Genomic DNA, 25614 nt, shown 5'->3' on the forward strand with positions numbered 1-25614 from the left:
GCCGGCGCCGCAGCTCAATAGGCTAATCCTCCACCTTGCGGCGCCAGCACACCGGGTTCTAGTCCCAGTCGGGGCACCGATCCTGTCCCGGTTGCCCCTCTTCCAGGCCAGCTCTCTGCTGTGGCCAGGGAGGGCAGTGGAGGATGGCCCAAGTGCTTGGGCCCTGCACCCCATGGGAGACCAGGAGAAGCACCTGGCTCCTGCCATCGGATCAGCGCAGTGCGCCGGTCGCAGCGCGCCTACCGCGGCGGCCATTGGAGGGTGAACCAACGGCAAAAGGAAGACCTTTCTCTCTCTCTCTCTACTGTCCACTCTGCCTGTCCAAAAAAAAAAAGAAAGAAAGAAAGAAAAAAAATGTCACTTTAAAATCAACTTTTGGGGCCAGCACTGTGTTGTAGTGGGTAAAGCTGCCACCTGCAATGCCGGCATCCCATATGGACACCGGTTCAAGTCCCAGCTGCTGCACTTCCCATCCAGCTCTCTGCTGTGGCCTGGGAAAGCAGTAGAAGATGGCCTGAGTCCTTGGGTCCCTGCACCCACATGGGAGACCTGGAGAAAGTTCCTGGCTTCAGATCCGTGCAGCTCTGGCATTTGTGGCCAATTGGGGAGTGAACCATTGGATGGAAGACCTCTCTCTTTCTCTCTCTCTCTCTCTCTGTAACTCTTTAAGTAAATAAAAAAATCTTTAAAAAACAAAAATCAGCCAGTGCCACAGCTCACTAGGCTAATCCTCCGCCTGAAGCGCTGGCACACCGGGTTCTAGTCCCGGTTGGGGCGCCGGATTCTTTCCCAGTTGCCCCTCTTCCAGGTCAGCCCTCTGCTATGGCCCGGGAGTGCAGTGGAGTATGGCCCAAGTGCTTGGGCCCTGCACCCGCATGGGAGACCAGGAGGAAGCACCTGGCTCCTGGCTTTGGATTGGCGCAGTGCCGGGAAAAAAAAAAAAAAAAAGACAATAGAATCAACCTGAAAACCCTCTGTCTGCACAACGCCCATGTGTGAGTGCTCCCCAGGATGCACCTACCGTCCCAGCCAGGATGTCGTGGGGGCAGCAGTCCAGGAGGTGGCTCTTGCAGACCCGGTCATCTGTGAACTTGACTCTCTGTCTGGTTTCGTCTCCTGAAATTCATTTGTGGTTGTAAATGAGACAGTGTTACCAAACTAGCCAGGGGTCTCTGGTGCCCCAATTCGCCTGGTGGTCTGCAGACTATCACCTCTGTGTTCTCCCCAACAAATACACTGACAAGCTCATCTAGAGGTTTACTTCTGGAGCAGAACACAATTTTTCTCTGAGGCTGCGCGTTTCATGAAGACTCACAATGCGGTCTGACTCCATCGCTCTGCCGAAGTCAAGGGGTCAGAGGGAAGGCTGAGCCCGACAGCCCCGTCAGCCCGCATTTACACATGGGCACTGCGGCACCAACCACGCTGGCCAGAGTGCCGCGAGCCGCCAAGGAGGACTGACAGCTGGTAATCTCCACCAACAAAAGCTACTGATGCGGCTTATCTTTCTGTTTCGGGAAAAATGCACGGGCAGCATTGCCCAAAATTACATGAAGAATAAAGCTTTCAAGCTCTTAGCGCTGCTCATAACCTGGACTGGGCTTCCTATCCCCCTGCTTCCCCACCCGTAAGAGAGCTGGCACCTGGGAGTCACTTTTCACAAACGATACCAAAGCAAGCAAGAGGGGACGAGGTTAGTGAATACACACTGTGCGCGCCAACACATGCTGTACCCATCTGCATTCTTCAAGCCCTCAGCTGCTGAAAAGTGTTAAAGGGGAAGCTTCCTTGCCCACACCTGCAGTGAGGAAGTCGGGGGTGATACAAAGTAAAGGCAAAGTGGTATGTGACAAACTGCAAAGCTAATCTGTGTGCACACACACACACAGCTGTGCAACGCTACAGGGGGAATATATTTTAGGATTCGCAAGCATCCAGAATTAATGTAGTGTCTTTTACTGAAAATGGTTTCTTTCTAAACTACACTTTTAAAGTTACTTGTGAAAAAAGCAAACACTTTTTTGTTATAACAGCTTAGAAATTGGTTGTGACTCACGGCTCGATGAACATGAGGCTTTTCTGCACCGCCCTTGCAGACTGATGTAGGCAGGCAAAGATACACTGAACCTTTACAAATAAAATAGAGGGGCCACAATTGTTCAGTTTGCAGGAAGTAAAGGTATGGGAAGCAATTCAAAAGCAACTCAATACACAAAGAAAGCTAAAAGCACTAATTCTCCTACGAAGTCCAGTGCGGGGAGTCTGCCCTGCCCTGCCGACCTGCCATGTGGCCCTTACACCTCATCACCGGTCGAGAAGAGCGCGCCAACCACAGCAGGTGCGCAACTCGGCACGGATGCGACCGCCTTCTCCAGACACGACCAGGACCTTGCGCTCCGCCCTAGCACGACCTACCCGACGACCGCCAAGCGCCGGCCCCACGGAGGCGCTCCGGGGCGGCGGGCTGCGCAGCCCCCGGCCCGGCGCTCGCACCCCCGGGAGCAGCCCGAGGCGACGGCGCACGACGAGGAGGGCCCGGGCCGCCGACGGCGCGGCCCCCGCGGGCGCACACAAAGGCCCGGGCCCGCGGCCGGCGCGCGGGGGAGGGGAGCGGCGCAGGCGCAGACGATCGAGGCCCCCGCCTCAGGCCGCTCGGCGGCCTCGCCTCTCCCGCCCAGCCCCTGGCCGGGCCGGCCGCCCCGACTCACCGTCCCGCGCCGTGCCCATGAGCTGGTCCAGCAGAGCCCGCATCTGCGCCTGGGCGGACATGGTGGCCGGCAGAGGCGGCGGCAGCGGCCGCGACAGGTCCTCTCAGGAGGGGGGGGTCCGCGGCGGCGGCGGCGGCGGCGGAGACGGGTCGCGTCGGCCTCGAGACCGCCGGCTCCTGTCGCCCGCGCGGCACGCCGGGAGGAAGTGCGTCACGCCCGCGCACGGCCTGCCGGGAACTGTAGTTTCCCTCCGGGCGCCGGGGGAGCCCGAGGCTGCGAGCGGTGGGCGGGGCGGTCCAAGGGGCGGAGCCAGGGCCGCAGCCCCGGCTTTACCGCGAACTCCAGGCCCCAGGGAGACGAGGCAGATAGGACCGGGAAGCTGCAGCTCGTGCTGCTCGTCGCTGCCCCCGAGCCCACGCGGCCCCAGAGGTGCCTCCCGCGGAGCGGGGTTCGGAGGGGCCTCCGGGGCGCGCGGACACGGCTGCACAGTGCGCGTTTGCCCCGTGTCCACTCCGCTGCCGCAGCCCTGCCCCGGGCTCGCCTCATCGCGGCCCTTCCGGGAGGGCCTCCCCGCCCCGAGCTGGTGTCCGGAGCCCGCTAGACTGGGCAGCCGGGCTCTGCCAAGGCTCCGGTGCTGGAACGCACCGAGGCGGGCAGTGCAGAGGGAGCACCGCAGGCCAGGGCCGCGGAGCCCCGGGCACAGCGCTGGCCTTGCCCGCCTCGTAGCTCCCACCCGGAGCGTGCGCCCCGCCACTGCGTGCAGACGCAGGCACAGCGGGCACGAGGCCCCGACCTGGTCCCAAGGTCTCGCCGTCGCGGTTTCTGGACGTGGCAAAGACAGGCACAAACGTGGGACGTGCCTGGGAGCCAGGAACGCCCGGCGCCAGGGCCAAGTGGTCAAACAGCCGCGCGAAAGGACGCAGCAGGAGCTGCCCAGTAAACCGCGGCCTCCGGGTGGGCAGGGAGCTCTCCAGGGGTGAGGACGACTTGTAATCACCCCATCCCGTAACGTAGTCCACAAGCGATAATTGGATATTATAGTTTCAAGAATCCAACAGATTCAAAACCATCCAAACTCTGAGAGCGGGTTTAAATTCTGTTTTAAGACATGACTTTGGCCGGCGCCGTGGTTCAACAGGCTAATCCTCTGCCTTGCGGCGCCAGCACATCGGGTTCTAGCCCTGGTCGGGGCGCCAGATTCTGTCCCAGTTGCTCCTCTTCCAGGCCAGCTCTCTGCTATGGCCCAGGAGTGCAGTGGAGGATGGCCCAAGTCCTTGGGCCCTGCACCCCATGGGAGACCAGGAGAAGCACCTGGCTCCTGGCTTCGGATCAGTGAGATGTGCCGGCCGCAGCGCGCCAGCCGTGCGGCCATTGGAGGGTGAACCAATGGCAAAAAGGAAGACCTTTCTCTCTGTCTCTCTCTCTCACCTTCCACTCTGCCTGTCAAAAAAAAAAAAAAAAAAAAAAAAGAAGACATGACTTTGTTACCGAACAAACGCATTTAAACAACGGAATTAGGTACCTACTACATTGTCAAAATTCTTAAAAATCGTAGGGGCTGGTGTGGCACAGTCGGTTAAGCTGCTGCCTGCAACTCCAGCAACCTGTAAGAGCAGGTTCCAGTCCTGGCTGCTCCACTTCCAATCTGGGTCCTTGCTAATGCTCCCAGGAAAGCAGAGGAAGACAGTGCACATACTTGGGTCCCTGCCACCCACGCTGGAGACCCAGATGAAACTCCTGGCTCCTGGCTTCTGCATGGCTCGGCCCCAACCCTAACCCCAACCATTGCAACTACCTGAGGAGTGAACCAGCAAGCAGGTGGGAGATCTTTCTGTCTCTGTGTAACTCTGCCTTTCACGTAAAGACATAAATCTTTCTTAAAAAATTACTTTAAAATCTTACAACTGGTGAGTTTAGGGACATACACATTCTAATGCATTACCAGGGATGGCATGCGGCCCAGAGTTGAGGCGACAGGTGAGACACACGCCTCACACACTGGAGTACTGGGTGTGATGTGCAGCTCTTAACTCCAGCTTCCTGCTAGTGCAGGAGACGGCAGTAATGGCCAAGAAATTGGGCTCCTGCTACACATGTGGAGGAAATGGATTGAGTTTCTGGGTCCCAGCCTGGGCCAGGCCATTGCAGGCTTTGGGAAATGAACAAGTACCTGGGAATGCTCTTTCTCACTGCCTGTTGTCTCTGCCTCTTAAAAAAGTGAAATGACTCATACGCTAAATAAAACATGGTTATAAATGAATGGTATGGAAGAGATTACATGTTCAAACTTGCAAGGGTACACCAAAAATGATAGTTAAAGCATAACATACAGGATTTTTAAAAAAAATTTTATTTATTGGGCCGGCGCTGTGGCTTAACAGGCTAATCCTCTGCCTTGCGGCACCGGCACATCGGGTTCTAGTCCCGGTTGGGGCGCCGGAGTCTATCCCAGTTGCCCCTCTTCCAGGCCAGCTCTCTGCTATGGCCCGGGAAGGCAGTGGAGGATGGCCCAAGTGCTTGGGCCCTGCACTCGCATGGGAGACCAGGAGAAGCACCTGGCTCCTGGCTTCGGATCAGCGAGATGCGCCGTCCGCAGCGGCCATTGGAGGGTGAACCAATGGCAAAAAGGAAGACCTTTCTGTCTCTCTCTCTCACTATCCACTCTGCCTGTCAAAAAAAAAAAAAAAGATTTTATTTATTTATTTGAGAGGTACAGTTACAGACAATGACAGGGAGAGACAGGGAAAGGTCTTCCTTCCGCTGGTTCACTCCCCAGGTGGCGGCAACAGCCCGAGCTGCGCCGATCCGAAGCCAGGAGCCAGGAGCTTCTTCCAGGTCTCCCACGTGGGTGCAGGGACCCAAGGACTGGGGCCTCCTCCACTGCTCTCCCAGGTGCATTAGCAGGGAGCTGGAGCAGAGGTGGAGTGGCCGGTCTCCAACCGGAGCCCATACAGGACGCCTGCATCACAGATGGGATGCCAGTGTCACAGGTGGCGGCTGACCTGCTCTGCCACAATGCTGGTTCCCCAAAGGTGGGCTGTTTCTTTTTTAAGAGTTATTTTAGGGTCCTGCGCTGTGGCAGTAGGTTAAGCCTCCGCCCGCGGCGCTGGCATCCCATAGAGGTGCTGGTTCGAGTCCTGGCTGCCCCACTTCCGATCCAGCTCCCTGCTGGTGCCGGGGAAACCTGCACCAAGTCGTCGCTCGGAAGCACTGTCAGAGGGCGCCCACCTCGTTTTATTGCCGGGAAGGCGCTGGCCCCTCCGCAGGGGATGGCTCAGGGCTTGTGTCACCCATGGAGGAAACCTGGGTGAGCCTGGTCCAGCCCGAGCTGCTGCGGGCCTTTGGGGAGCGGTGCTCTCTGTCGCTCTGCCTTTGAAAGAAAAAGCGGGCGCGGGCAGCAGAGCGGGGGCTGGGACACAGGCTCTCTGAGCGGGAGGTGGAGGTGCCAGCTGGACCCCAGGCGGAGCAGGCTGCGTGGACGTGCGTGGGCGGCCGCTCGCACACACGCGGGAGAGCCCAGTCCCGCGCCATCTTTCAGGTCCGCGAGTCTACCCGAGGTCACAGGGGAGCGAGGCGGGACGGCGGGGCGGGAGGACGAGCGCGCGGCCGCCGTTCTGGGCACCGGGGAGGCCAGCGGCGAGCGGCCAGAGGGCACGGACGCGCGCCGCGTTGCTCGGCAACCGGGGCGGGCTCCGGGCGGGGCGGGGGCCCTGGTTGGGCGGGGCCTCCGGGGGGCGGGGCCTCCGGGGGGCGGGGCCCTGGTGGGGCGGGGCCCGGGCCTCTGGGCACGCTTCCGCCCCCCCCCCGGCTCGGCCGGCCGGAAGTGACGCGGGGGCGGGGCCTGCGGAGCCGGCGTCTGCCTGGCTGCCGGGCTAGCGGACGGCGCGGCAGGTGAGTGAGGGCGACCCCCGGGGCTCGCGAGCCCGCCTGTCCGTCAGTCCTGGGGCGCCGTCTCCCCGCCTCGGCCACCGCGGCTCCTCGGCGGCCCGCGCCGGTCCCCGCAGCACCGAGGACGGGGGTGCGGGCGGTGGGAGCCGACGCCCCCGGGGGTTCTCCCCGGCCTCCCGTTCCCGCGGCCTGGGCTTCAGTGCCGCTCCAGCCCCCGTGTTCCCCACAGACGGGACTTAGGTCGGCACGGAGCCCTCGCGCCCGGAGGGCCGGCCAGGCGGGCGCCGCTGGTGGGTGCGGCCGCAGGGAGGTCGGCGCCCGCCTGGGCGGCTGGGGGGTGGGTGCTCCAGGCGCGTGGCCGGGCCGGGCCGCCCTAGGCCGACGCGGGTGCTCGGGCTTCAGGGTCAGGGTCAGCTCCAGCTGTGCGGAGCCAGAGCACGCTTTGCTCTGCGGGCGCACTCCCCACACGCCTGGGACAGGCGGAGCTGGCCAGCCCAGAGCCGGTGTCCGGTCCGTTTCCAGGAGGGCGGCCGAGACCAGAACGTGGGCCGTGTGCGTTAGTGGAAAGCCGGGACTGGCGCTCCAACATGGGATGCGGGCGTGCGGGGCGCGGGTGGCATCGCCACACCCAGCCCCAGGCCTCTCCGTCCGTTCTCCCTACCAGTCTGTGGTCTACCGCGGTGCACCAGCTTAGCACAGCGTTAATGGGCTACAGCAACAAGCACTGCCCACAGTGTCTGTGGTGCCTGTGGCCCAGGGTCTCCCCTGGGGCTGCCGGTCCGGTTGCAGGAGCGCTTGTGCACATGCCTCGTGCCGGCAGTCTTCATTGCCTGCTTTGGGGCCTCTCCTTAGGGCTCCTGTGCTGCTGTGGAGTTGCCTTCCCACACAGCGTGCCCTGAGATGGGGCGAGACGGGCGGCTGTGTAGCCCGGGACCGAGTTCTGAGTTCCGCCTGTGTCACTGCCCTCACGTTCTGTTAGACTTAGTACAAAGTACCTTCTGAAGGGAGGCACATCAGTGTTTGTAAACGTATTTTATTCATTTTTACAATCTATTTTACCTATGCGAGAGGTAGAGTTAGAGGGCGAGGGAGACAGGGAGGGGTCTTCCCTCTGCTGGTTCACTCCCCAAGCTGGGGCTAGGCCAGCCTGATGCCAGGAGCCAGGAGCTGCCTCTGCAGGGGCCCAAGCCCCTGGACCATCCTCCTCGGCTTTCCCAGACACATTAGTAGGGAGTTGTGACTGGAGCAGCCGGGACACAACCGTCCCCCATGTGGGGTGCCGGTGCTGGGGGTGGCAGCTCAACCCACCGCGCCGAAGCGCCAGTCCTGTAAGTGTATTTTAAAGCCATGGCACTGAACACCCCTGTTGGAAAAGGGGGTCTGTCATTGCGGCTGAAGGGCTGGTCTTTGTGAATGGAGTTAGCCAGGTCCCCGTCAGGAGCCCGCCCCGGTCAGTTCCGCCAGACCAGCGTGTGGGAAAGTGGGTTTCCAAGGGAAGTTTGCTGCTACCTGACAAGGGAGAAATGGCCATCAGATAGTCACCGTGGCCCCTGCCTCTGAGCCATACCATTCACTCATTTATTTCTGAAGATTTTTAAATTTATTCTTGAGAGGCAGAGAGGGAGGGACAGATCTCACATCCTCTGGTTCACTGCCCAAAAGGCCCCAACGGCCAGGGCTAGGCCAGGCTGAAGCCAGGAGTCAGGAGGTCCTCCACATCTCCTATGTGGGCAGCAGGGACCCCAGTACCTGGAGGCGTCCCCTGCCTCGCAGGGCTTGCGTTAGCAGGCAGCAGGAATTGAGATCTGGTCATTCCAATATGGGATTTCAGCATAGCAAGCAGCCTTAACCATTGGCCCCATATGCCATCTATTTCTACTGAGTTTTGTTTTTTTTTTTTTTTTTTTTTTAATTCATTTGACAGGTAGAGTTGCAGACAGTGAGAGGGAGACAGAGAGGTCTTCCTTCCGTTGGTTCACTCCCCAAATGGCTGCTACAGCCGGCGCTGTGCCGATCTAAAGCCAGGAGCCAGGTGCTTCCTCCTGGTCTCCCATGCGGGTGCAGGGCCCAAGCACTTGGGCCAATCTCCACTGCCTTCCTGGGCCACAGCAGAGAGCTGGACTGGAAGAGGAGCAACCAGGACTAGAACCCGGTGCCCACATGAGCTTTTAAAACCTAGCTGGGGCCGGCGCCGTGGCTCACTTGGTTAATCCTCCACCTTGTGGCGCCAGCACACCAGGTTCTAGTCCCGGTTGGGGCGCCAGATTCTATCCCGGTTGCCCCTCTTTCAGGCCAGCTCTCTGCTGTGACCCGGGAAGGCAGTGGAGGATGGCCCAAGTGCTTGGGCCCTGCACCCGCATGGGAGACCAGGAGAAGCACCTGGCTCCTGGCTTCGGATCAGCGAGATGTGCCGGCTGCAGCGGCCATTGGAGGGTGAACCAACGGCAAAAAGGAAGACCTTTCTCTCTCTCTCACTATCCACTCTGCCTGTCCAAAAAAAAAAAAAAAAACCTAGCTGGTGCCGAGGCATAGTGGGTAAAGCCACCACCAGCACCCCATATGGGTACCAATTCGAGTCCTGGCTACTCCAAAGATGGCCCAGTGCTTGGGCCCCTGCACCCACACAGGAGACCTGGAAGAAGCTCCTGGCTCCTGGCTTTGGATGAAGCCCAGTTCCTGCTGTTGCGGCCACTTGGGGACTGAACCAGTGGATGGAAGATCCATCTCTCTCTCTCTCCCTCCCTCTCCCTCTCTCTCTCTCCCTCCCTCTCCCTCTCTCTCTCTCCCTCCCTCCCTCTCTCTCTCTCTCTCTCTCCCTCTCTCTCTCTCCCTGTAACTCTGTCTTTCCAAAGCAGCTGCTCATGCAAGCTGAATGTGTTGATGAAGGCTCCTCCAAGGCAGTGTGTGAGCAGAGCGTGGCAAGAACCAGGCGCTTGTTTTGTGCTAGGCGCTGAGCTTTGTCGTTGGAAAGCAAGGCAATAAAAACGAACGTGTGCCCTCCAGTTCTGGCCTCTGGGTGGGGTCTGATCCTTGACGGCACGGAGCGGTGTGAGGGCCCTTAGCCAGGAGGGCGGGCGGCACCGGTGGGTTCTGAAGACACAGTCTGAGTTACTTGGTGCAGAAGAGCAGGCGAGTGAGTGAAAAAGAACAGTGCCGTGGCTCCGGGCGCGACAGGACTGCAACAAACGCCGGGTGTGGGCTTGGGGACAGGAGACAGCACAGCGGAGGCTGGCGGCCAGGTGTGAAAAGACCTGGAACTAATCGAAACTGAGGGGAGTCACTCGAGCTCTCCGCAGGGAGTGACGTGATGGGGAGACGCAGAAAGCTGTCTGACAGCACTGCAGAAGGAAAAACACGACCTCAGCAGCGTCTGGAAGGGGAGACGAGGGCCGCGTGGGCGTAGCGCGTGAAACCTCTGCCTGCAATGCCAGCCTCCCGTTGGGTCCCAGTTTGTGTCCAGCTGCTCTGCGTTTTTGTTTTTTTAAGAGATTTATTTTATTTATTTGAAAGACAAAGTTACAGAGAGAGATAGAGACAGAGAGAGAGGTCTTCCATCCGCTGGTTCACTCCCCAGATGGCCGCAACGGCCGGAGATGCCAGGAGCTTCTTCCAGGGACTTGGGCCATCTTCTACTGCTTTCCCAGGCCACAGCAGAGAGCTGGATCGGAAGAGGAGCAGCTGGGACTGGAACCAGCGCCCATGTGGGATACCGGCACTGCAGGCCAGGGCGTTAACCTGCTGCACCACAGCACCGGCCCCAAGCTGCTCTGCTTTTGATCCAACTTCCCACTAATGTGCCTGGGAAAACCGTGGAAGATGGCTGCAACAGCCAGAGCTGGGCTGATCTGAAGCCAGGAAGGAGCCAGGAGCTTCTCCAGGTCTCCCACGTGGGTGCAGGGGCCAAGCACCTGGGCCATCTTCTACTGCTTTCCCAGGCCGTAGCAGAGAGCTGGACTGGAAGTGGAGCAGCCGGGACTGAAACCGGCACCCGTATGGGAGGCCAGCACAGCAGGCGGTGACTTTGCCAGCTCCTCCACAGTGCCGGCCCCAGAAAATACAAATTTAAAGCATGTTTCAGCTACATAAGGAAAAGAGCCGTGCAGCGGCTTGGGAGTGTGTGCTGGGATGTTTTTGCCTTTGGCAGGGAACCATGACCTTAACATCTGTTCTCGTGAATGATGGTTATGTGCCTGTTCTTGTCTTAGGGTTGTTCTCGGGGAAGAGAAGGAGCACTTGTTCGCTGTAAACAACTGAAACTGTAGCTGTCATTGTCTGACTTCTGCTGTGCTCGGCTCTTAGTTAGCCCGCGTGGTGTCGGGACACGGGCCACTCCCGGCCGTGGCGCAGCCTGTCATAGAAAAGACGCTGCTGAATCGCCCGCCGGCGTTCGGCCAGGCGTGCAGGCACGCTTGCTGTAAGATTGGTGGTGGTGACGGATCATGAGTACCTGGAAACTCGGGCCTTTTGTGCGTTGCCTGACTCAGTCACTGTTTAGACTTGTCTAGAGACGTACTCCATGAACGTCTGCTCGCCCACCTGACCTGTGTTTATTGAGCGCTCGCTGTGTGTTGGGCTCAGGGGACACCACAGACGTGCACTGGGCCTCAAATGTTTCCCCTCTCCCAGGTAAGAGGAATGAGATGAGTACTTGGGAGAAGTAGAATTCCCCGGGGTAGGAGGTAAGCCACCAGGGGCAGCAGTGGTCACTTCACTGAAGTTCGGTGCTGTTTCAGCCAAGCCACGCACGGCTAAGCAGGAGCGAGGGTGTCCCAGGCGGGAGCAGTAGCATGGGCCAAGTGTCAGCACAAATACCCCTTCCTTTTCTAGTCACGGTGCACGCTAGGTGGCCAGAGACTATCCACAGGCCGCTCACAGGTTAAAGAACAACACCCGGTGAGATGAACAAGGGTCTCTTGTTCTGTATGATTCCTAGAGAAGTAATCCAGGGGCCAGTGTCGTGGCAGAAACCTCAGCGGATCGGCCACCGCCGCCTACAACACCAGCATCTCGTAAGGTGCCGCTTCGTGTCCGGGCTGTTCTGCTTCCGATCCAGCTGTCTGATGGCCCAAGTGCGGGTGCCCCGCCACCCCCATGGGAGATCCTGATGAAGTTCCTTGCTTTGGCCTGGCGCAGCCCTGGCCATTGTGGCCATGTGGGGAGTGAACCAGCAGTGGGAAGACCTCTGTCTGTCCCTCTCTCTCTGTAACTCTACCTTTCAAATAAATAAAGAAATCTTTTTTAAAGAATGACTTTTGACCCTGTCAGTATGGAGTGCTGGAGTGTTGACTGACTGTTTTGTTCAATCCTTTGACAGAATCCTTCCGTTTTTCCTTACCAGTAAAGCTCAGGAGTGGAGTCCACCTGTATTCAGGCCATTCCACTACGTACCCCACACGATCTCCAGTTACAAAGCTTTCTGCTGGGAGGGGGTGCTGTGGGGTGGTGGCTAAGGCACTGCTTGGGACACCGGAGCACCTTACCAAGCGCTGACTGGAGCCCCGGCTTCTCGGTGCCACGTCCTGCAGGCGGTGCCCGGTGGCCTGTCACTGGGCCCCTCCCACCCACCTCCGAGAGCTGCCAGCATCCTGGCTCCTGGCTCCAGTGTGGCCCACATCGGGGGAGTGAACCATCAAATGGAAGATCTCTCTGTCTGTTTCTCTGACTTTCAAATAAAATGAAATAGAAGGAAAAAATTTTTTAAATAATGAAAAATTAAAAGAGCTATGTGCTATTTGCATCAATCTCATTTCTCTTCTTATTTAAATGTACTGTTTGCTCTCTTGAGTTACAGGTGTAATTTTTTTGCTCTATTTTATTTATTTTTTTGTTTATTTTAATTTGCAGGTGCCCTTGCTTTGTAAAAAGTCTGCTTTTGTAAAATTGCCATTTTGACGAGGTTGAGTAATGCAAGAGGTTTCCTGTGAGTCGTGGTAGCATGGAGTTGTCTGCACACAGATGGAGGCCATCTTCATTCGGCCGCAGGGATCGCAGTGTAGACGTCATCTTCATTCGGCCGCAGGGATCGCAGTGTAGACGCCATCTTCATTCGGCCGCAGGGATCGCAGTGTAGACGCCATCTTCATTCGGCCGCAGGGATCGCAGTGTAGACCCATCTTCATTCGGCCGCAGGGATCGCAGTGTAGACCCATCTTCATTCTGCCGCAGGGATCGCAGTGTAGACGCCATCTTCATTCGGCCGCAGGGATCGCAGTGTAGACGTCATCTTCATTCGGCCGCAGGGATCGCAGTGTAGACGCCATCTTCATTCGGCCGCAGGGATCGCAGTGTAGACGTCATCTTCATTCGGCCGCAGGGATCGCAGTGTAGACGTCATCTTCATTCGGCCGCAGGGATCGTAGTGTAGACGCCATCTTCATTCGGCCGCAGGGATCGCAGTGTAGACGTCATCTTCATTCTGCCGCAGGGATCGCAGTGTAGACCCATCTTCATTCGGCCGCAGGGATCGCAGTGTAGACCCATCTTCATTCGGCCGCAGGGATCGCAGTGTAGACGTCATCTTCATTCGGCCGCAGGGATCGCAGTGTAGACCCATCTTCATTCGGCCGCAGGGATCGCAGTGTAGACGTCATCTTCATTCGGCCGCAGGGATCGCAGTGTAGACGCCATCTTCATTCGGCCGCAGGGATCGCAGTGTAGACGCCATCTTCATTCGGCCGCAGGGATCGCAGTGTAGACGTCATCTTCATTCGGCCGCAGGGATCGCAGTGTAGACGCCATCTTCATTCGGCCGCAGGGATCGCAGTGTAGACGTCATCTTCATTCGGCCGCAGGGATCGCAGTGTAGACGCCATCTTCATTCGGCCGCAGGGATCGCAGTGTAGACCCATCTTCATTCGGCCGCAGGGATCGCAGTGTAGACGCCATCTTCATTCGGCCGCAGGGATCGCAGTGTAGACGCCATCTTCATTCGGCCGCAGGGATCGCAGTGTAGACGTCATCTTCATTCGGCCGCAGGGATCGCAGTGTAGACCCATCTTCATTCGGCCGCAGGGATCGCAGTGTAGACCCATCTTCATTCGGCCGCAGGGATCGCAGTGTAGACCCATCTTCATTCGGCCGCAGGGATCGCAGTGTAGACGTCATCTTCATTCTGCCGCAGGGATCGCAGTGTAGACCCATCTTCATTCGGCCGCAGGGATCGCAGTGTAGACCCCCGAAGTCCTCCCGGAAGTTCTCCTGCCCCGCGGCAGGTGGTTGGTGCAGCAGTGGGTGTCCCTCAGGGTGCCTGCATCCCGGATGGGCTGCTGCTCAGGGCCTGCTCTCTGCTTCCATTCCAGCTTCCCGCTGATGTGCACTTTGGGAGGCACCTGGTGATGGCCCCTGTATGGCGTTCTGGGCTCCTGGCTTCAGCCTGGCCCGGGTCTGGCTGTCGTGGGTTTTGGGACGTGAACCAGGAGAGGGAGTATTTCTTTCTCCCTTTGTCAATCAGTGTTTCAAGTAGATAGACAAAAAGAAAAAAGAAGAAAACCTTTCTGTGCTGATTGGGAATCTGGGGCCGCGGTTCAGCCCACATCCCGGTGCCTGGGTGCAAACGGCCCTGCCTCCTACTCTGGTTTCCTCCCCAGGTGCGCCCTGGGAGGCAGCAGGCGCTGGCTCAGGTGCTGTCGACATGTCCTGAGCTCCTGCCTTCAGACTGTCTGGCCTTAGCTGAGCTGAGCTTTTGAGGAGAGAATCGGCAGATGGAAGATCTGGTTTTCTCTGTCTCTTTCTCTGTGTCTCTCGGCCCTTCAAATAAAATTAGATAAAAAATTTAAAGTTGTGATTTTAAGACATACAGTTAACTAAGGCCGTGGCATTCCAAATGGGCGCCGGTTCTGATCCAGCTCCCTGCCAGCGTGCCCAGGAAAGCCCTGGAGGATGGCCCAGGTCCTCGGGCCACACCTGGAGCACACCTGGGCTGGTGTGCTGCCCTGGCGCTGTCCGCTGTTCCTGGAGGCTCCCCTCGTCTCCCCTCCCCTCCCCTCCCCTCTCCCCTCCTCTCCCCTCCCCTGTCCCCGCCCCTCTCCTCCTCTCCCCTCCCCTGTCCCCTCCCCTCTCCTCCTCTCCCCTCCCCTACTCTCCCCCCTCCCCTCGTCTCCCCTCCCCTCCCCTCTCCCCTCCTCTCCCCTCCTCTCCCCTCCTCTCCCCCCTCCTCTCCCCTCCCCTGTCCCCTCCCCTCTCCTCCTCTCCCCTCCCCTTTCTGCAGTACTGAGGACTGTGAACAGCTGGTGGGCCAGTTTCCCCTGCACACAGCTGTGGCCGCCCAGCGTCCCTGATGGCAGAAGCTGAGTGCCTGAGGGTTCTGATAAATCCGCAGGCCAGGGTATTAAGCTGCTTAAAAATCGCACGCAGGGACCGTGTGTTTAGTTTATCCTGCTGAGTCCTTTTTTACCTTAATATCGCACTGATGCATTTTCTTTCTCTCACGTTTTTGTTTATTTCTCGTTTTGCTTGATATTAAGTCAAGACATGGATTTTATAAAGATTTATTTATCTGGAAGAGTTACAGAGAGGCAGAGAGAGAGGTCTTCCAGTGCTGGTTCACTCCCCAAATGGCCACTAGACTGATCCGAAGCCAGGAGCCAGGAGCTTCTTCCAGGTCTCCCATGCAGGTGCAGGGGTCCAAGGACTTGGGCCGTCCTCCACTGCTTTCCCAGGCCACAGCAGAGAGCTGGATCAGAAGTGGAGCAGCCGGGACTTGAACCGGTGCCCATATGGGATGCTGGCGCTGCAGGCAGGGCTTTACCGGCTAGGCCACAGCGCGGGCCCCGGTACCTGTTACGTTTCAACAGGCTTCTCTCAGAGGGCGGTTCTGTGTGCCCTCGTGTCTGGAGAGTGTTTGACTTCTCTGCACGTACACGCTGTGGGTTTTGTTTTCCTGCGAAGCATCTGTTGGCCTGGTGGCAGGTACTGGCTGATGTCCTCACTTCCCCCGCGAGAGCAGTTTGCCCCTCAGCGGGAGCGGTCCTCAGAGCCCCGCAGAGCCGCGGGAGCCGGGGCTTCCCTGCACTGGCGTTGGCTGCCAGGATGTTTCTTCAGAGTCTGTGGTTTGCAGATGCCTCGTTGTGGTCTTAGAGGCGAGATACCCGTTAGGTTCCTCGTACCCGCGCTTTAAGTGGAATTTAACAATAGCTGTAATTGGAAACAGAGAAAGCAGCCTGGAGTTCATGTAAATGCTCCGTTTGGGGACTCAGGGTCAGGGTGGCACCTGCAGCCTTCGGGACGTCCCTCAGGAGCCAGAGGGCCGCAGTGCCCAGAGGTCTGCCAGCTCCGCGTGGGGAGGCAGACCTCAGCGGGTCGTGCACCAGCGCTGCTGTGGCCTCCCTGCTCCTGAAGGCGGGCCAGAGTGTCTGCAAGCTCCCTGCGCCCAGAGGGAAATCCAACCTTGACCCCTCTCCCCAGGCCTCCGGAAGGTCACCGTGCTTTCCCTGGGGCTGCAGGTGGCCCAGAGCCGCGGCACTTCACCGAGTGGATGGGAGACGGGGCTGAGTCTGGTCTGGACGTCGTCCCCACGCTGTGCTGCGTCCCCATGCCCTGCTCCCTGGAAAGCTCTCCTGTGAGATCCGAAGTTCCTCTGAGAGCCCACGCACGTTTCAGAAGCCGTTCTTGGCGCTCTACTTGCTGAATTTCGTTTTTTAAAACTCAAATGCTTGCAAAGGCCTTCCCTAGCCAAAGCCAGGAGCCAGGAATTCAATTGGGGTCTCCCACCTGGGCAGCAGGACTCGTTAGTTGAGCTGTCTCCAGTGCCTGCGTGGGTGGGAGCTGCCGTCAGGAGCCGGCACTGCAGTGTGGGGTGGCCTGGGCCGGCGCCGGGGCTCACCTGGTTAATTCTCTACCTGCGGCGCCGGCATCCCATGTGGGTGCCGGATTCTGTCCCGGTTGCTCCTCTTCCAGGCCAGCTCTCCGCTGTGGCCCAGGAAGGCAGTGGAGGTTGGCCCAAGTCCTTGGCCCCTGCACCTGCATGGGAGACCAGGAAGAAGCACCTGGCTCCTGGCTTCGGATCGGCACAACACTGGCCGTAGCAGCCATTTGGGGGTGAACGAACGGAAGGAAGACCTTTCTCTCTGACTCTCTCTCACTGTCTGTAACTCTACCTGTCAGGAAAAAAAAAAAAAAAAGCCGTGGCCTGACTCTGGGGTTCTGGGGTTCTGGTGTCAGTGCCTGGCTCCCGGCCTCACCGGCAGTGAGTGGAGGAGTTCCCTGGCAGTGCTGCAGGTGGCATTGAGGACCACAGCAGAGGAAACACCACTGACCCATTTCCTGCGGTCTTTCTTAGTACCACACGTGAGTGTGAACTGGCCGTGCTTGGCTGTGTTGCTGGGGAGGCCTTTCTGACCACCCCTAATTTCCAGGAACAGAGTTGTCCTGGGAGATCCTAAGAAGGAATTTCTGATGAGCTTTTCCTGTTCTCAAAGGCGGTCATTATCCAAGTCAGACCCTGACACTCTTCACTCAAGCCTGCGCCTGCGTGGAGGGAGTTAGGAGGAGCTCACCGCCCACGGCCCTGATGCCTGTGGAGGTGACCCTCTTAAACTCTGGTCTTTGCTTTGCGTAGTAGGTGAGGGGGCCGCAGGTAAGCGAGCCGTGCTCTGAGGAGCTGGGAGTGGCTGCCTGGGGTTCCCGCAGTGATGGCAGGGTGGGGGCCCGCCGTTGGCCAGGGTCTCGGCCATTCTTTCAGCTTCCACGTGACTGCAAAGCTCGCTGTCGATATTTTTCCACAAACAACCTCCTGTCTTTGGAATAGCTTCATAGCTTCTTAAACTGGTGTGACCTCTGGCCCCACCCCCTTTGCTAAAGGGTTTCTTTTCTTTGACTTAAAAAAAATGTTTTGAGTTAATTACAGCCTCACAAGGTGCTGCGGAGGTCGTACTGCTTCCAGGGAGCCTCCCAGGCTGGGAAGCCATCTGTGCGCTCACTTGTGCATCCAACTTTAGGAGATTTTATTTAAGATTTATTTATTTGAGAGTCAGAGTTACACAGAGAGAGAAGGAAAGGCAGAGAGACAGGTCATCCATCCGCTGGTTCACTCACTCCCCAGTTGGCTGCAACGGCTGGAGCTGGACTGATCCGAAGCCAGGAGCCAGGAGCTTCCTCTGGGTCTCCCATGTGGGTGCAGGGCCCAAGGACTTGGGGCATCTTCCACTGCTTTCTCAGGCCACAGCAGAGAGCTGGATCGGAAGTGGAGCAGCTGGGACTGGAACCGGTGCCCACATGGGATGCCAGCACTGTAGGCATAGGATTAACCTACTGCACCACGGCACCAGCCCCATAAATATTTAAAAAAATAATAATAATCATCTCGCAGGGCCAGAATTTGCCCCAGGGTAAGGACCATGGCCCCTGGCAGTGCCTGCAGTGAGGCCTGGGCTGCTCCAGGCTCAGGCTGCAGAAGTGGGAGCACACATGCCTGGATTGCTCGTTTTGAAGATCTCCGGAGACTGCTCTTGTCTGTGTTCCACAGGACTCGGTGCCCGGTGCTCGCCGCTGTCTCCAGACCGGGGGAGGAACAGGGAAGTGGACGAGCGGCTGGTCTGAGGGTTCTGGGTTGGCCGCAGAACTACCTGTGCTGGGGGAATCCCACTGTGAGAGACCCCAGGGACAAGGGCTGGTGCCCAACAGCGTCTCAGCCGCCTGCTCCGAGGCTGGGACCCTGGTGCTGCCGCAGCCTCTGTCCCCCTCGGTGCCGGATTCTCTGAGTGTACCGCGTCTCCCTGGCGGCCGTGGGTGCCGCGGTCTCCTTGGGGACAAGGGCTGGTGCCCAACAGCGTCTCAGCCGCTTGCTCCGAGGCTGGGACCCTGGTGCTGCCGCAGCCTCTGTCCCCCTCGGTGCCGGATTCTCTGAGTGTACCGCGTCTCCCTGGCGGCCGTGGGTGCCGCGGTCTCCTTGGGGACAAGGGCTGGTGCCCAACAGCGTCTCAGCCGCCTGCTCCGAGGCTGGGACCCTGGTGCTGCCGCAGCCTCTGTCCCCCTCGGTGCCGGATTCTCTGAGTGTACCGCATCTCCCTGGCGGCCGTGGGTGCCGCGGTCTCCTTGCAGGAAGTCTCTTTCCTGCCTGAGTTAGCTCGGAGCTTCGGGCAGCTGAGAACTTTGCCCAGGGTAGAGAAGCTCCGTGCTGTGCCTGCGGTGCCGCAGGTGGAGGGCGGGGCCGGACACGAACACAAGCTCAGCCCAGAGCCCCGCGGCTGCTGCACCTGACCGTGCCGAGTCCAGGATATTAGGCGAAGCTGACGGTGACTTGAGGTGTGTTGGATTTGTGTTCCTAGTTAGGGTGTTCTCTTTTTGGCATTTTCAAACAAGCACCATCCTTCAAAAATAGCCAGAAGCAACATTGGTTTGGGGTCATGTGTGGTTAGAAAACCCAGAAAGGTTTAAAAATAAGGTGGCGTTTACCATCGGCTTGTGGGATGGGTGGGGTTCGATGGGGAGGAGTTGTGCGACACTGGACGGCAGCATCAGCCGGACAGCCGGTGAAACCACCTGAAGGGCGTTTGTGGAAGACTGCTCCTCGGACACCTGAGGCGCTCGCCTGGCATCAGGGCCAGTGGGCACTGCCGCGCGCAGGAGCTGGGTGCGCGGGCAGCAGGAGGCCTGTGGCACGACCCAGGCTTGGGGCTGTCTGCCCAGATTCACAGCAGCTCCTGCATCGCGAGGCTCACCGGCGGAAGGCTCTGGCTGTGAGCAGAGCCGGGCCCCGCGGTAGCTCACCCGACTTTCACTGTGTCCCAGCGAAGCCTTTGGAGGGTTTTCCCCTTTCTGCTTCTGGATTGTATCCAGAGCTGAGTGGTGCCTGGAGGGACTCTGCCCTCAGGACGGCCTGAGCCAGCAGCTGCCCTCCGGGTCAGACCCTCTTCCTGACCGCACGTCCCTGTGGCCTGAAGATAGCAAACCCTGAAGTAGGGATAACAGCTTGAGTTTATTTTCCCTGTACTTTTACCTGGCTATTCTAATCACATTCAGAAACACCAGGGCCCGGGGGCGGCCTGTGGCACCACGTGGTCAGTGCTGCTTGCTACGTCGGCATCCCAGCTGCTCTGCCCCGATCCACTTCCCTACTAACGCACGAGAGAAGGCAGCAGATGGTAGCCACGGTCATGGACCCTTGCCGCCGTATGGGAGAGCTGGATGGAGCTCCTGGCTTCAGCCTGGCCCAGCTCAAGCCATTGCAGCCACTTGGGGAGTGAAACAGTGGATGGAAGATCTCTGTCTTTCTGGTCACTCTGCCTATGAAATAAATAAATCTTTTTTTCTTTTTTTAAGAAATGGAGTAGCTCCATTTACGAGTGTGAGCTTTGCCTTTGGACTAAGCTTTCGGAGAACTCTGAGGAAGCCCAGAGGGACAGGACGGGGACGGGGACAGGATGGGAACAGGGACAGGGGGACAGGGACAGGACGAGGAGGGGAACAGGGGGATGGGGACAGGATGGGGACAGGATGGGACGGGGACAGGATGGGGATAGGATGGGAACAGGGACAGGATGGGAACAGGGACAGGGGGATGAGGACAGAACGGGGGCAGGACAGGATGGAGACAGGACAGGTACGGGGACAGGATGGAGACAGGATGGGGACAGGACAGGATGGAGACAGGACAGGATGGAGACAGAGACAGGACAGGGATGGGACGGGGACAGGATGGGAACAGGACAGGGGACAGGGACAGGACGAGGAGGGGAACAGGGGGATGGGGACAGGATGGGGACAGGATGGGGACGGGGACAGGATGGGGATAGGATGGGAACAGGGACAGGATGGGAACAGGGACAGGGGGATGAGGACAGAACGGGGGCAGGACAGGATGGGGACAGGACAGGTACGGGGACAGGATGGAGACAGGATGGGGACAGGACAGGATGGAGACAGGACAGGATGGAGACAGAGACAGGACAGGGATGGGACGGGGACAGGATGGGAACAGGGACAGGGGGACAGGGACAGGACGAGGAGGGGAACAGGGGGATGGGGACAGGGGGATGGGGACAGGGACGGGGACAGGATGGGGGCAGGACAGGGACAGGATGGGAACAGGATGGGGACGGGGACAGGATGGGAACAGGGACAGGGGGATGAGGACAGAACGGGGGCAGGACAGGATGGGGACAGGACAGGTACAGGGACAGGATGGAGACAGGATGGGGACAGGACAGGATGGAGACAGGACAGGATGGAGACAGAGACAGGACAGGGATGGGACGGGGACAGGATGGGAACAGGGACAGGGGGACAGGGACAGGACGAGGAGGGGAACAGGGGGATGGGGACAGGGGGATGGGGGCAGGACAGGGACAGGTACGGGGACAGGATGGGGACGGGGATAGGGACAGGATGGGGGCAGGACAGGATGGGGGCAGGACAGGATGGGGACAGGATGGAGACAGGACAGGATGGAGACAGAGACAGGACAGGGATGGGACGGGGACAGGATGGGGGCAGGACAGGGACAGGAGGACAGGGACGGGGGATGGGGGCAGGACGGGAACAGGGACGGGGACAGGGGGATGGGGACAGGATGGGGGCAGGACAGGGACAGGAGGACAGGACGAGGACAGGGACAGGGGGATGGGGACAGGACGAGGACAGGGACAGGGGGACGGGGACAGGACGGGGGCAGGGACAGGGGGATGGGGGCAGGACGGGAACAGGGACGGGGACAGGGTGATGGGGACAGGATGGGGGCAGGACAGGGACAGGAGGACAGGACGAGGACAGGGACAGGGGGATGGGGACAGGACGAGGACAGGGACAGGAGGACAGGACGAGGACAGGGACAGGGACAGGAGGACAGGACGAGGACAGGGACAGGGGGACGGGGACAGGACGGGGGCAGGACAGGTGCAGGGACAGGATGGGGACGGGGACAGGATGGGGACAAGATGAGGGGACGGGGACAGACGGGGACAGTCTCGCCCTTGGTTGCTTTCCTTTCCCCAGGCTGGCAGTGGACGAAGGTGGCTGCTGTCTGATGGCCCAAGTGGACGAGCGGAACAAGGGCAGATTTCTTGGCCAGTGCTTCTCTCCTTGGCTGCACATGGAACCACCTGGCACCGCCCGCCCCTCCCCGAGAGGCTGATTTAATTGGCCAGGGGGCGTGGCGTCCTGATTGTGAAAGCACCGGTGGTTCTGCTGTGTCCCAAGGCTGAGAGCCACTCGTGCCCTTCCAGGCTGCCTGCGATGCACCTTGCCCGTGGCTGCTGAACCCCTGCGTTTGCCTGGGTTTATGAAGGCACAGATCTGAGCCCAGACCAGAGACTGGGTGTGCCCGTGGCTGGCCGGGAGCTGAGGCTCAGCGCACCCCCCATGTGCGCCTGTGACCAGGTAGGTCTGGGAGACGGGCTCGTGGGATGGAGGGGCGTCTGTCAGACTGGTAGCCTCCCTGTGCCTCTCCCGCTCCCCCGCCAGGCTCCTGGGCCCATGACAGCAGCCAGGCCTGAGCTTGTGTGATGAATCGGGCTCTCCAGATGGAAATCTGGGCCGGTGCCATGGCTTAACGGGCTAATCCTCTGCCTTGCGGTGCCGGCACACCGGGTTCTAGTCCCGGTTGGGGCGCCGGATTCTATCCCGGTCGGCCCTCTTCCAGGCCAGCTCTCTGCTGTGGCCCGGGAGGGCAGTGGAGGATGGCCCAAGTGCTTGGGTCCTGCACCCGCATGGGAGACCAGGAGAAGCACCTGGCTCCTGGCTTCAGATCAGCACGATGCGCTGTCCGCAACGGCCATTGGAGGGTGAACCAACGGCAAAAAGAAAGACTTTTCTCTCTGTCTCTCTCTCTCTCACTATCCACTCTGCCTGTCAAAAAAAAAAAAAAAAAAAAAAGAAATCTGGAGTCGTAGCATGTCCTCCCCACTCGGCTTGCTTTCCTCGGCCACATTTGTGCTGTAGACATTTCCAGCGTCCGTTGACATGGAGCACGGGCTGCGCCTGCTGGCTGGCGGCTTTCTCCTCTTCAGGCCCTGAGCCCTCGGCCGGTAGCCCGGCCACTCCCAGCTTCTGCTGCCGGCTTTTTCCCTGGTTACCTTTCCCAGACACCGTGCCACACCTGCCCAACACCCAGGTCAGAGGCTGCTGGGGCTGGGTTTAATGACCACACGTCCTGACTCACTGACTCTGCCTGTGTCCCGCTCTCTGCCTGTGGGAGGGAGGCGCGTGCGTACTGGTTTGCTCTCGGTGGTGGTGGCACACAGGTCACAGAGCCGCGTGCTCCGGCTCCCTCGGAACGCTGCTCAGCCCCGCCCTTCCACAGCCTTTGACCTGCCTTCTGCCCTGGGCCCAGATTCTGCAGGACAGAGCCTGCCTGTTGCCCTTCATTATTTCCGTGTCAGCACTTCATTGCTTTTTTAAAAAAAAAATTATTTATTTATTTGAGAGGTAGAGTTACAGACAGTGAGAGGGAGAGACAGAGAGAAAGGTCTTCCGTCCGATGGTTCACTCCCCAAATGGCTGCAATGGCCGGAGCTGAGTTGATCAGGAGCCAGGAGCCAGGAGCTTCTTCCAGATCCCCCATGTGGGTGCAGGGGCTCAAGCACTTGGGCCATCTTCTACTGCTTTCCCAGGCCATAGCAGAGAGCTGGATGGGAAGAGGAGCAGCCGGGACTTGAACCGGTGCCCATATTGGATGCCGGCACCGCAGGCGGAGGATTAACCCACTATGCCGCAGCACTGGCCCCAACTTCATTACTTTTTGTAGCTGAATGACACGCTATTGTGTGAAGGCTTATTTTTAACCGTGCATAGATTGATGGACCTTTGGATCGTTTCTTTGGCTATTTATTTATTTATTTATTTATTTTTTTGACAGGCAGAGTGGATAGTGAGAGAGAGAGACAGAGAGAAAGGTCTTCCTTTTTGCCATTGGTTCACCCTCCAATGGCCGCTGCAGACGGCGCATCTCGCTGATCCAAAGCCAGGAGCCAGGTGCTTCTCCTGGTCTCCCATGCGGGTGCAGGGCCCAAGCACTTGGGCCAGCCTCCACTGCACTCCCGGGCCACAGCAGAGAGCTGGACTGGAAGAGGGGCACTGGGGCAGAATCCGGCCCCCCCGACCAGGACTAGAACCTGGTGTGCTGGTGCCACAGGCGGAGGATTAGCCAAGTGAGCCACGGCGCAGGCCTGCCATCAACATTTTTTTAAAAAGATTTTCTGTATTTATTTGAAAGGCAGAGATAAAAAAAAAATCGATTTTCCATCCGCTGGTTCGCTCTCCCCAAATGGCCACAATGGCCAAGGCTGGGCCAGACTGAAGCCAGGAGCCAGGAGCTTCTTCTGGTCTCTCATAGCCGGGGTAGGTGGGGGGCTGTGTGTGTGTATGTGTGTGTATGCAGGGGCTCAGGCACTTGGGCCATCTTCTGCTGCTTTCTCAGGCCATTAGCAGGGAGCTGGATCAGAAGTGGAACACCTGGGATTTGAACTGGCATCCAAATGGGATCCAGTGCTGTAGGACATGGCTGTACCTGCTACACCACAGCCCATCCCCCTTCAGCCCCCAGGGTAATTCCTCTGCAGTGGCCTGGCTCTTGGCAGAGCTGACAGGGCTCCTCGAAGCCGGCTCTGTCACGACAGCTGTTTGCCCAGTCTCCTTGACAGCAGGTGGCCATGTGGAGCAGCAGTTAGGGGACCTGCCACGCATCCCGACACTGCTCCTGCTTAGCTCGCTCCTCTCTCCTGGTCTCCAGGAACGCAGACCACAGAGGCAAGTTTTAGGATGGTAGCCACGGGGTGCTCAGCCCATCCCTCATTTTTGAAGACTTATTTTAATATCAGGGTGAGCTAGAAAGCTACGGTCACGGGCACATTCTGACACTTGGTATTTCTCTGAGTTAAGACCATGCCCATGAGACTGTCCCCTTCAGGCGAGACCACATGTCCTGTCCATGTGTTTGGACATCGTCTCCCTCTCGTCTGGAGTGCAGAGGGGCGTTTTGCTCATTTATTGTGCACACAGCAAAACAGCTCCCACTGTGGGGTCCTGCAGTTCAGCTCGCATTCTCTGGCGGTGCTCTTTGGGTCTCTGTTTTGTGGCTGGGCATTACTACAGAAAAAGGTCAGCCCCCCCCCCCTTTATAAATCTGGGAATCACAGCTAGCGGGGTCACGCGGAACAGTCACCTTCCCAGCTGCATGGGGCAGAGAGGAGGCGTGAGCTCAGCCGACTGCCGGGGCTCAGATGCAAGCCCTGTTCCCTGCGAACCTGGACTTGGAGGGCGTCTCTGCCTTCCTTAGGCTTCAAGATTTTCACCGTGCAGCCAGTGGGTGACGGGCCTGGGTTGCTGGTTGGTTGGTTGGTTGGTTTTTCCTTCTTTTTATAAGTTATTTATTTATTAGAGAGCTACAGACAGTGAGAGGGAGAGACAGAGAGAAGGTCTTCCGTCCACTGGTTCGCTCCCCAGACTGCCGCAACAGCCAGAGCTGGGCCAGGCCAAAGCCAGGAGCCAGGGGCTTCTTCCCGGTCTCCCACGCAGGTGCAGGGGCCCAGCGCTTGGGCCATCTTCTGCTGCTTTGCCACTTTTAACTAGTGTTAACATGTAAGCCGTGAATTTGTACTAGAACTTACTGTGTAACACAGAACAGTGTTCGGATTCGTCCAGTAAGTTTTCAGGGCTTCCAGACTTTCACCGTGTAGCTCTGAGCTTTCCTGGGCTCCTGGGACCCCGCTGTCCAGTATCTGCTGTGTAACCGGCCTGTCGTCTGCGTCTCTTGGAACCCTTCCTCCCTTCTGTCCCACGTTTGGAACTGGCAATGCCTGGCTGTTCACTGTTAGCTTGCCTGAGCCTTTGTCAGTCCCTCTCTAAAGAATCTGGCTAGCAAGGCTGAGACTGGAGCAGCTATAAAAAAAAAAACCGCTCATAACCGAAGTTTAGCATCATTTCACATCTTGCAACACTTTTACTGTCATCCAAATAGCCTGAGTGGTTCTTAGCTTTGCAAGAGGAGAGATGCATCCTTCGACATTGCCAGAGGCCAACTGGAAATACCAAAGCCCAGAAAGTCGAGAACTTGATTTTAAAGGTGCCAGGAGGCTTAAAGTATCTG

General features: G+C 58.6%; 2 protein-coding genes across 7 annotated transcripts in view; one reads left to right on the forward strand and one right to left on the reverse strand.

The window, feature by feature from the left end:
• Positions 1–2849, reverse strand: part of LUC7L (LUC7 like) — a 30864-nt gene extending 28015 nt beyond the window's left edge. Inside the window, exons 1-3 of one of the 3 annotated variants that reach the window (XM_062180895.1) lie at positions 2709–2849; positions 2057–2127; positions 1022–1116 (exon numbers count right to left, since the gene is read on the reverse strand). Coding sequence is in view for 1 of the 3 variants with exons in the window: in XM_062180894.1 (XP_062036878.1) it covers positions 1022–1116; positions 2709–2769 (156 nt within the window). In the remaining 2 variants the exon portion in view is untranslated. Of the gene's footprint in view, positions 1–1021; positions 1117–2056; positions 2128–2415; positions 2472–2708 lie in introns of those variants that run through there. The other 2 variants (XM_062180896.1, XM_062180894.1) reach the window with 2 other exon arrangements.
• Positions 2850–6525: 3676 nt separating this feature from the next.
• FAM234A (family with sequence similarity 234 member A) overlaps positions 6526–25614 on the forward strand; it is a 36128-nt gene continuing 17039 nt past the window's right edge. The window contains exons 1-2 of one of the 4 annotated variants that reach the window (XM_062179938.1): positions 6543–6599; positions 21755–21908. The gene's annotated coding sequence lies outside the window, so the exon portion shown is untranslated. Of the gene's footprint in view, positions 6600–21524; positions 21909–25614 lie in introns of all 4 variants that reach the window. The other 3 variants (XM_062179940.1, XM_062179937.1, XM_062179939.1) reach the window with 3 other exon arrangements.

The sequence above is a fragment of the Lepus europaeus genome, chromosome 21, assembly GCF_033115175.1.
Source record: "Lepus europaeus isolate LE1 chromosome 21, mLepTim1.pri, whole genome shotgun sequence".
Lineage (NCBI taxonomy): Eukaryota > Metazoa > Chordata > Mammalia > Lagomorpha > Leporidae > Lepus > Lepus europaeus.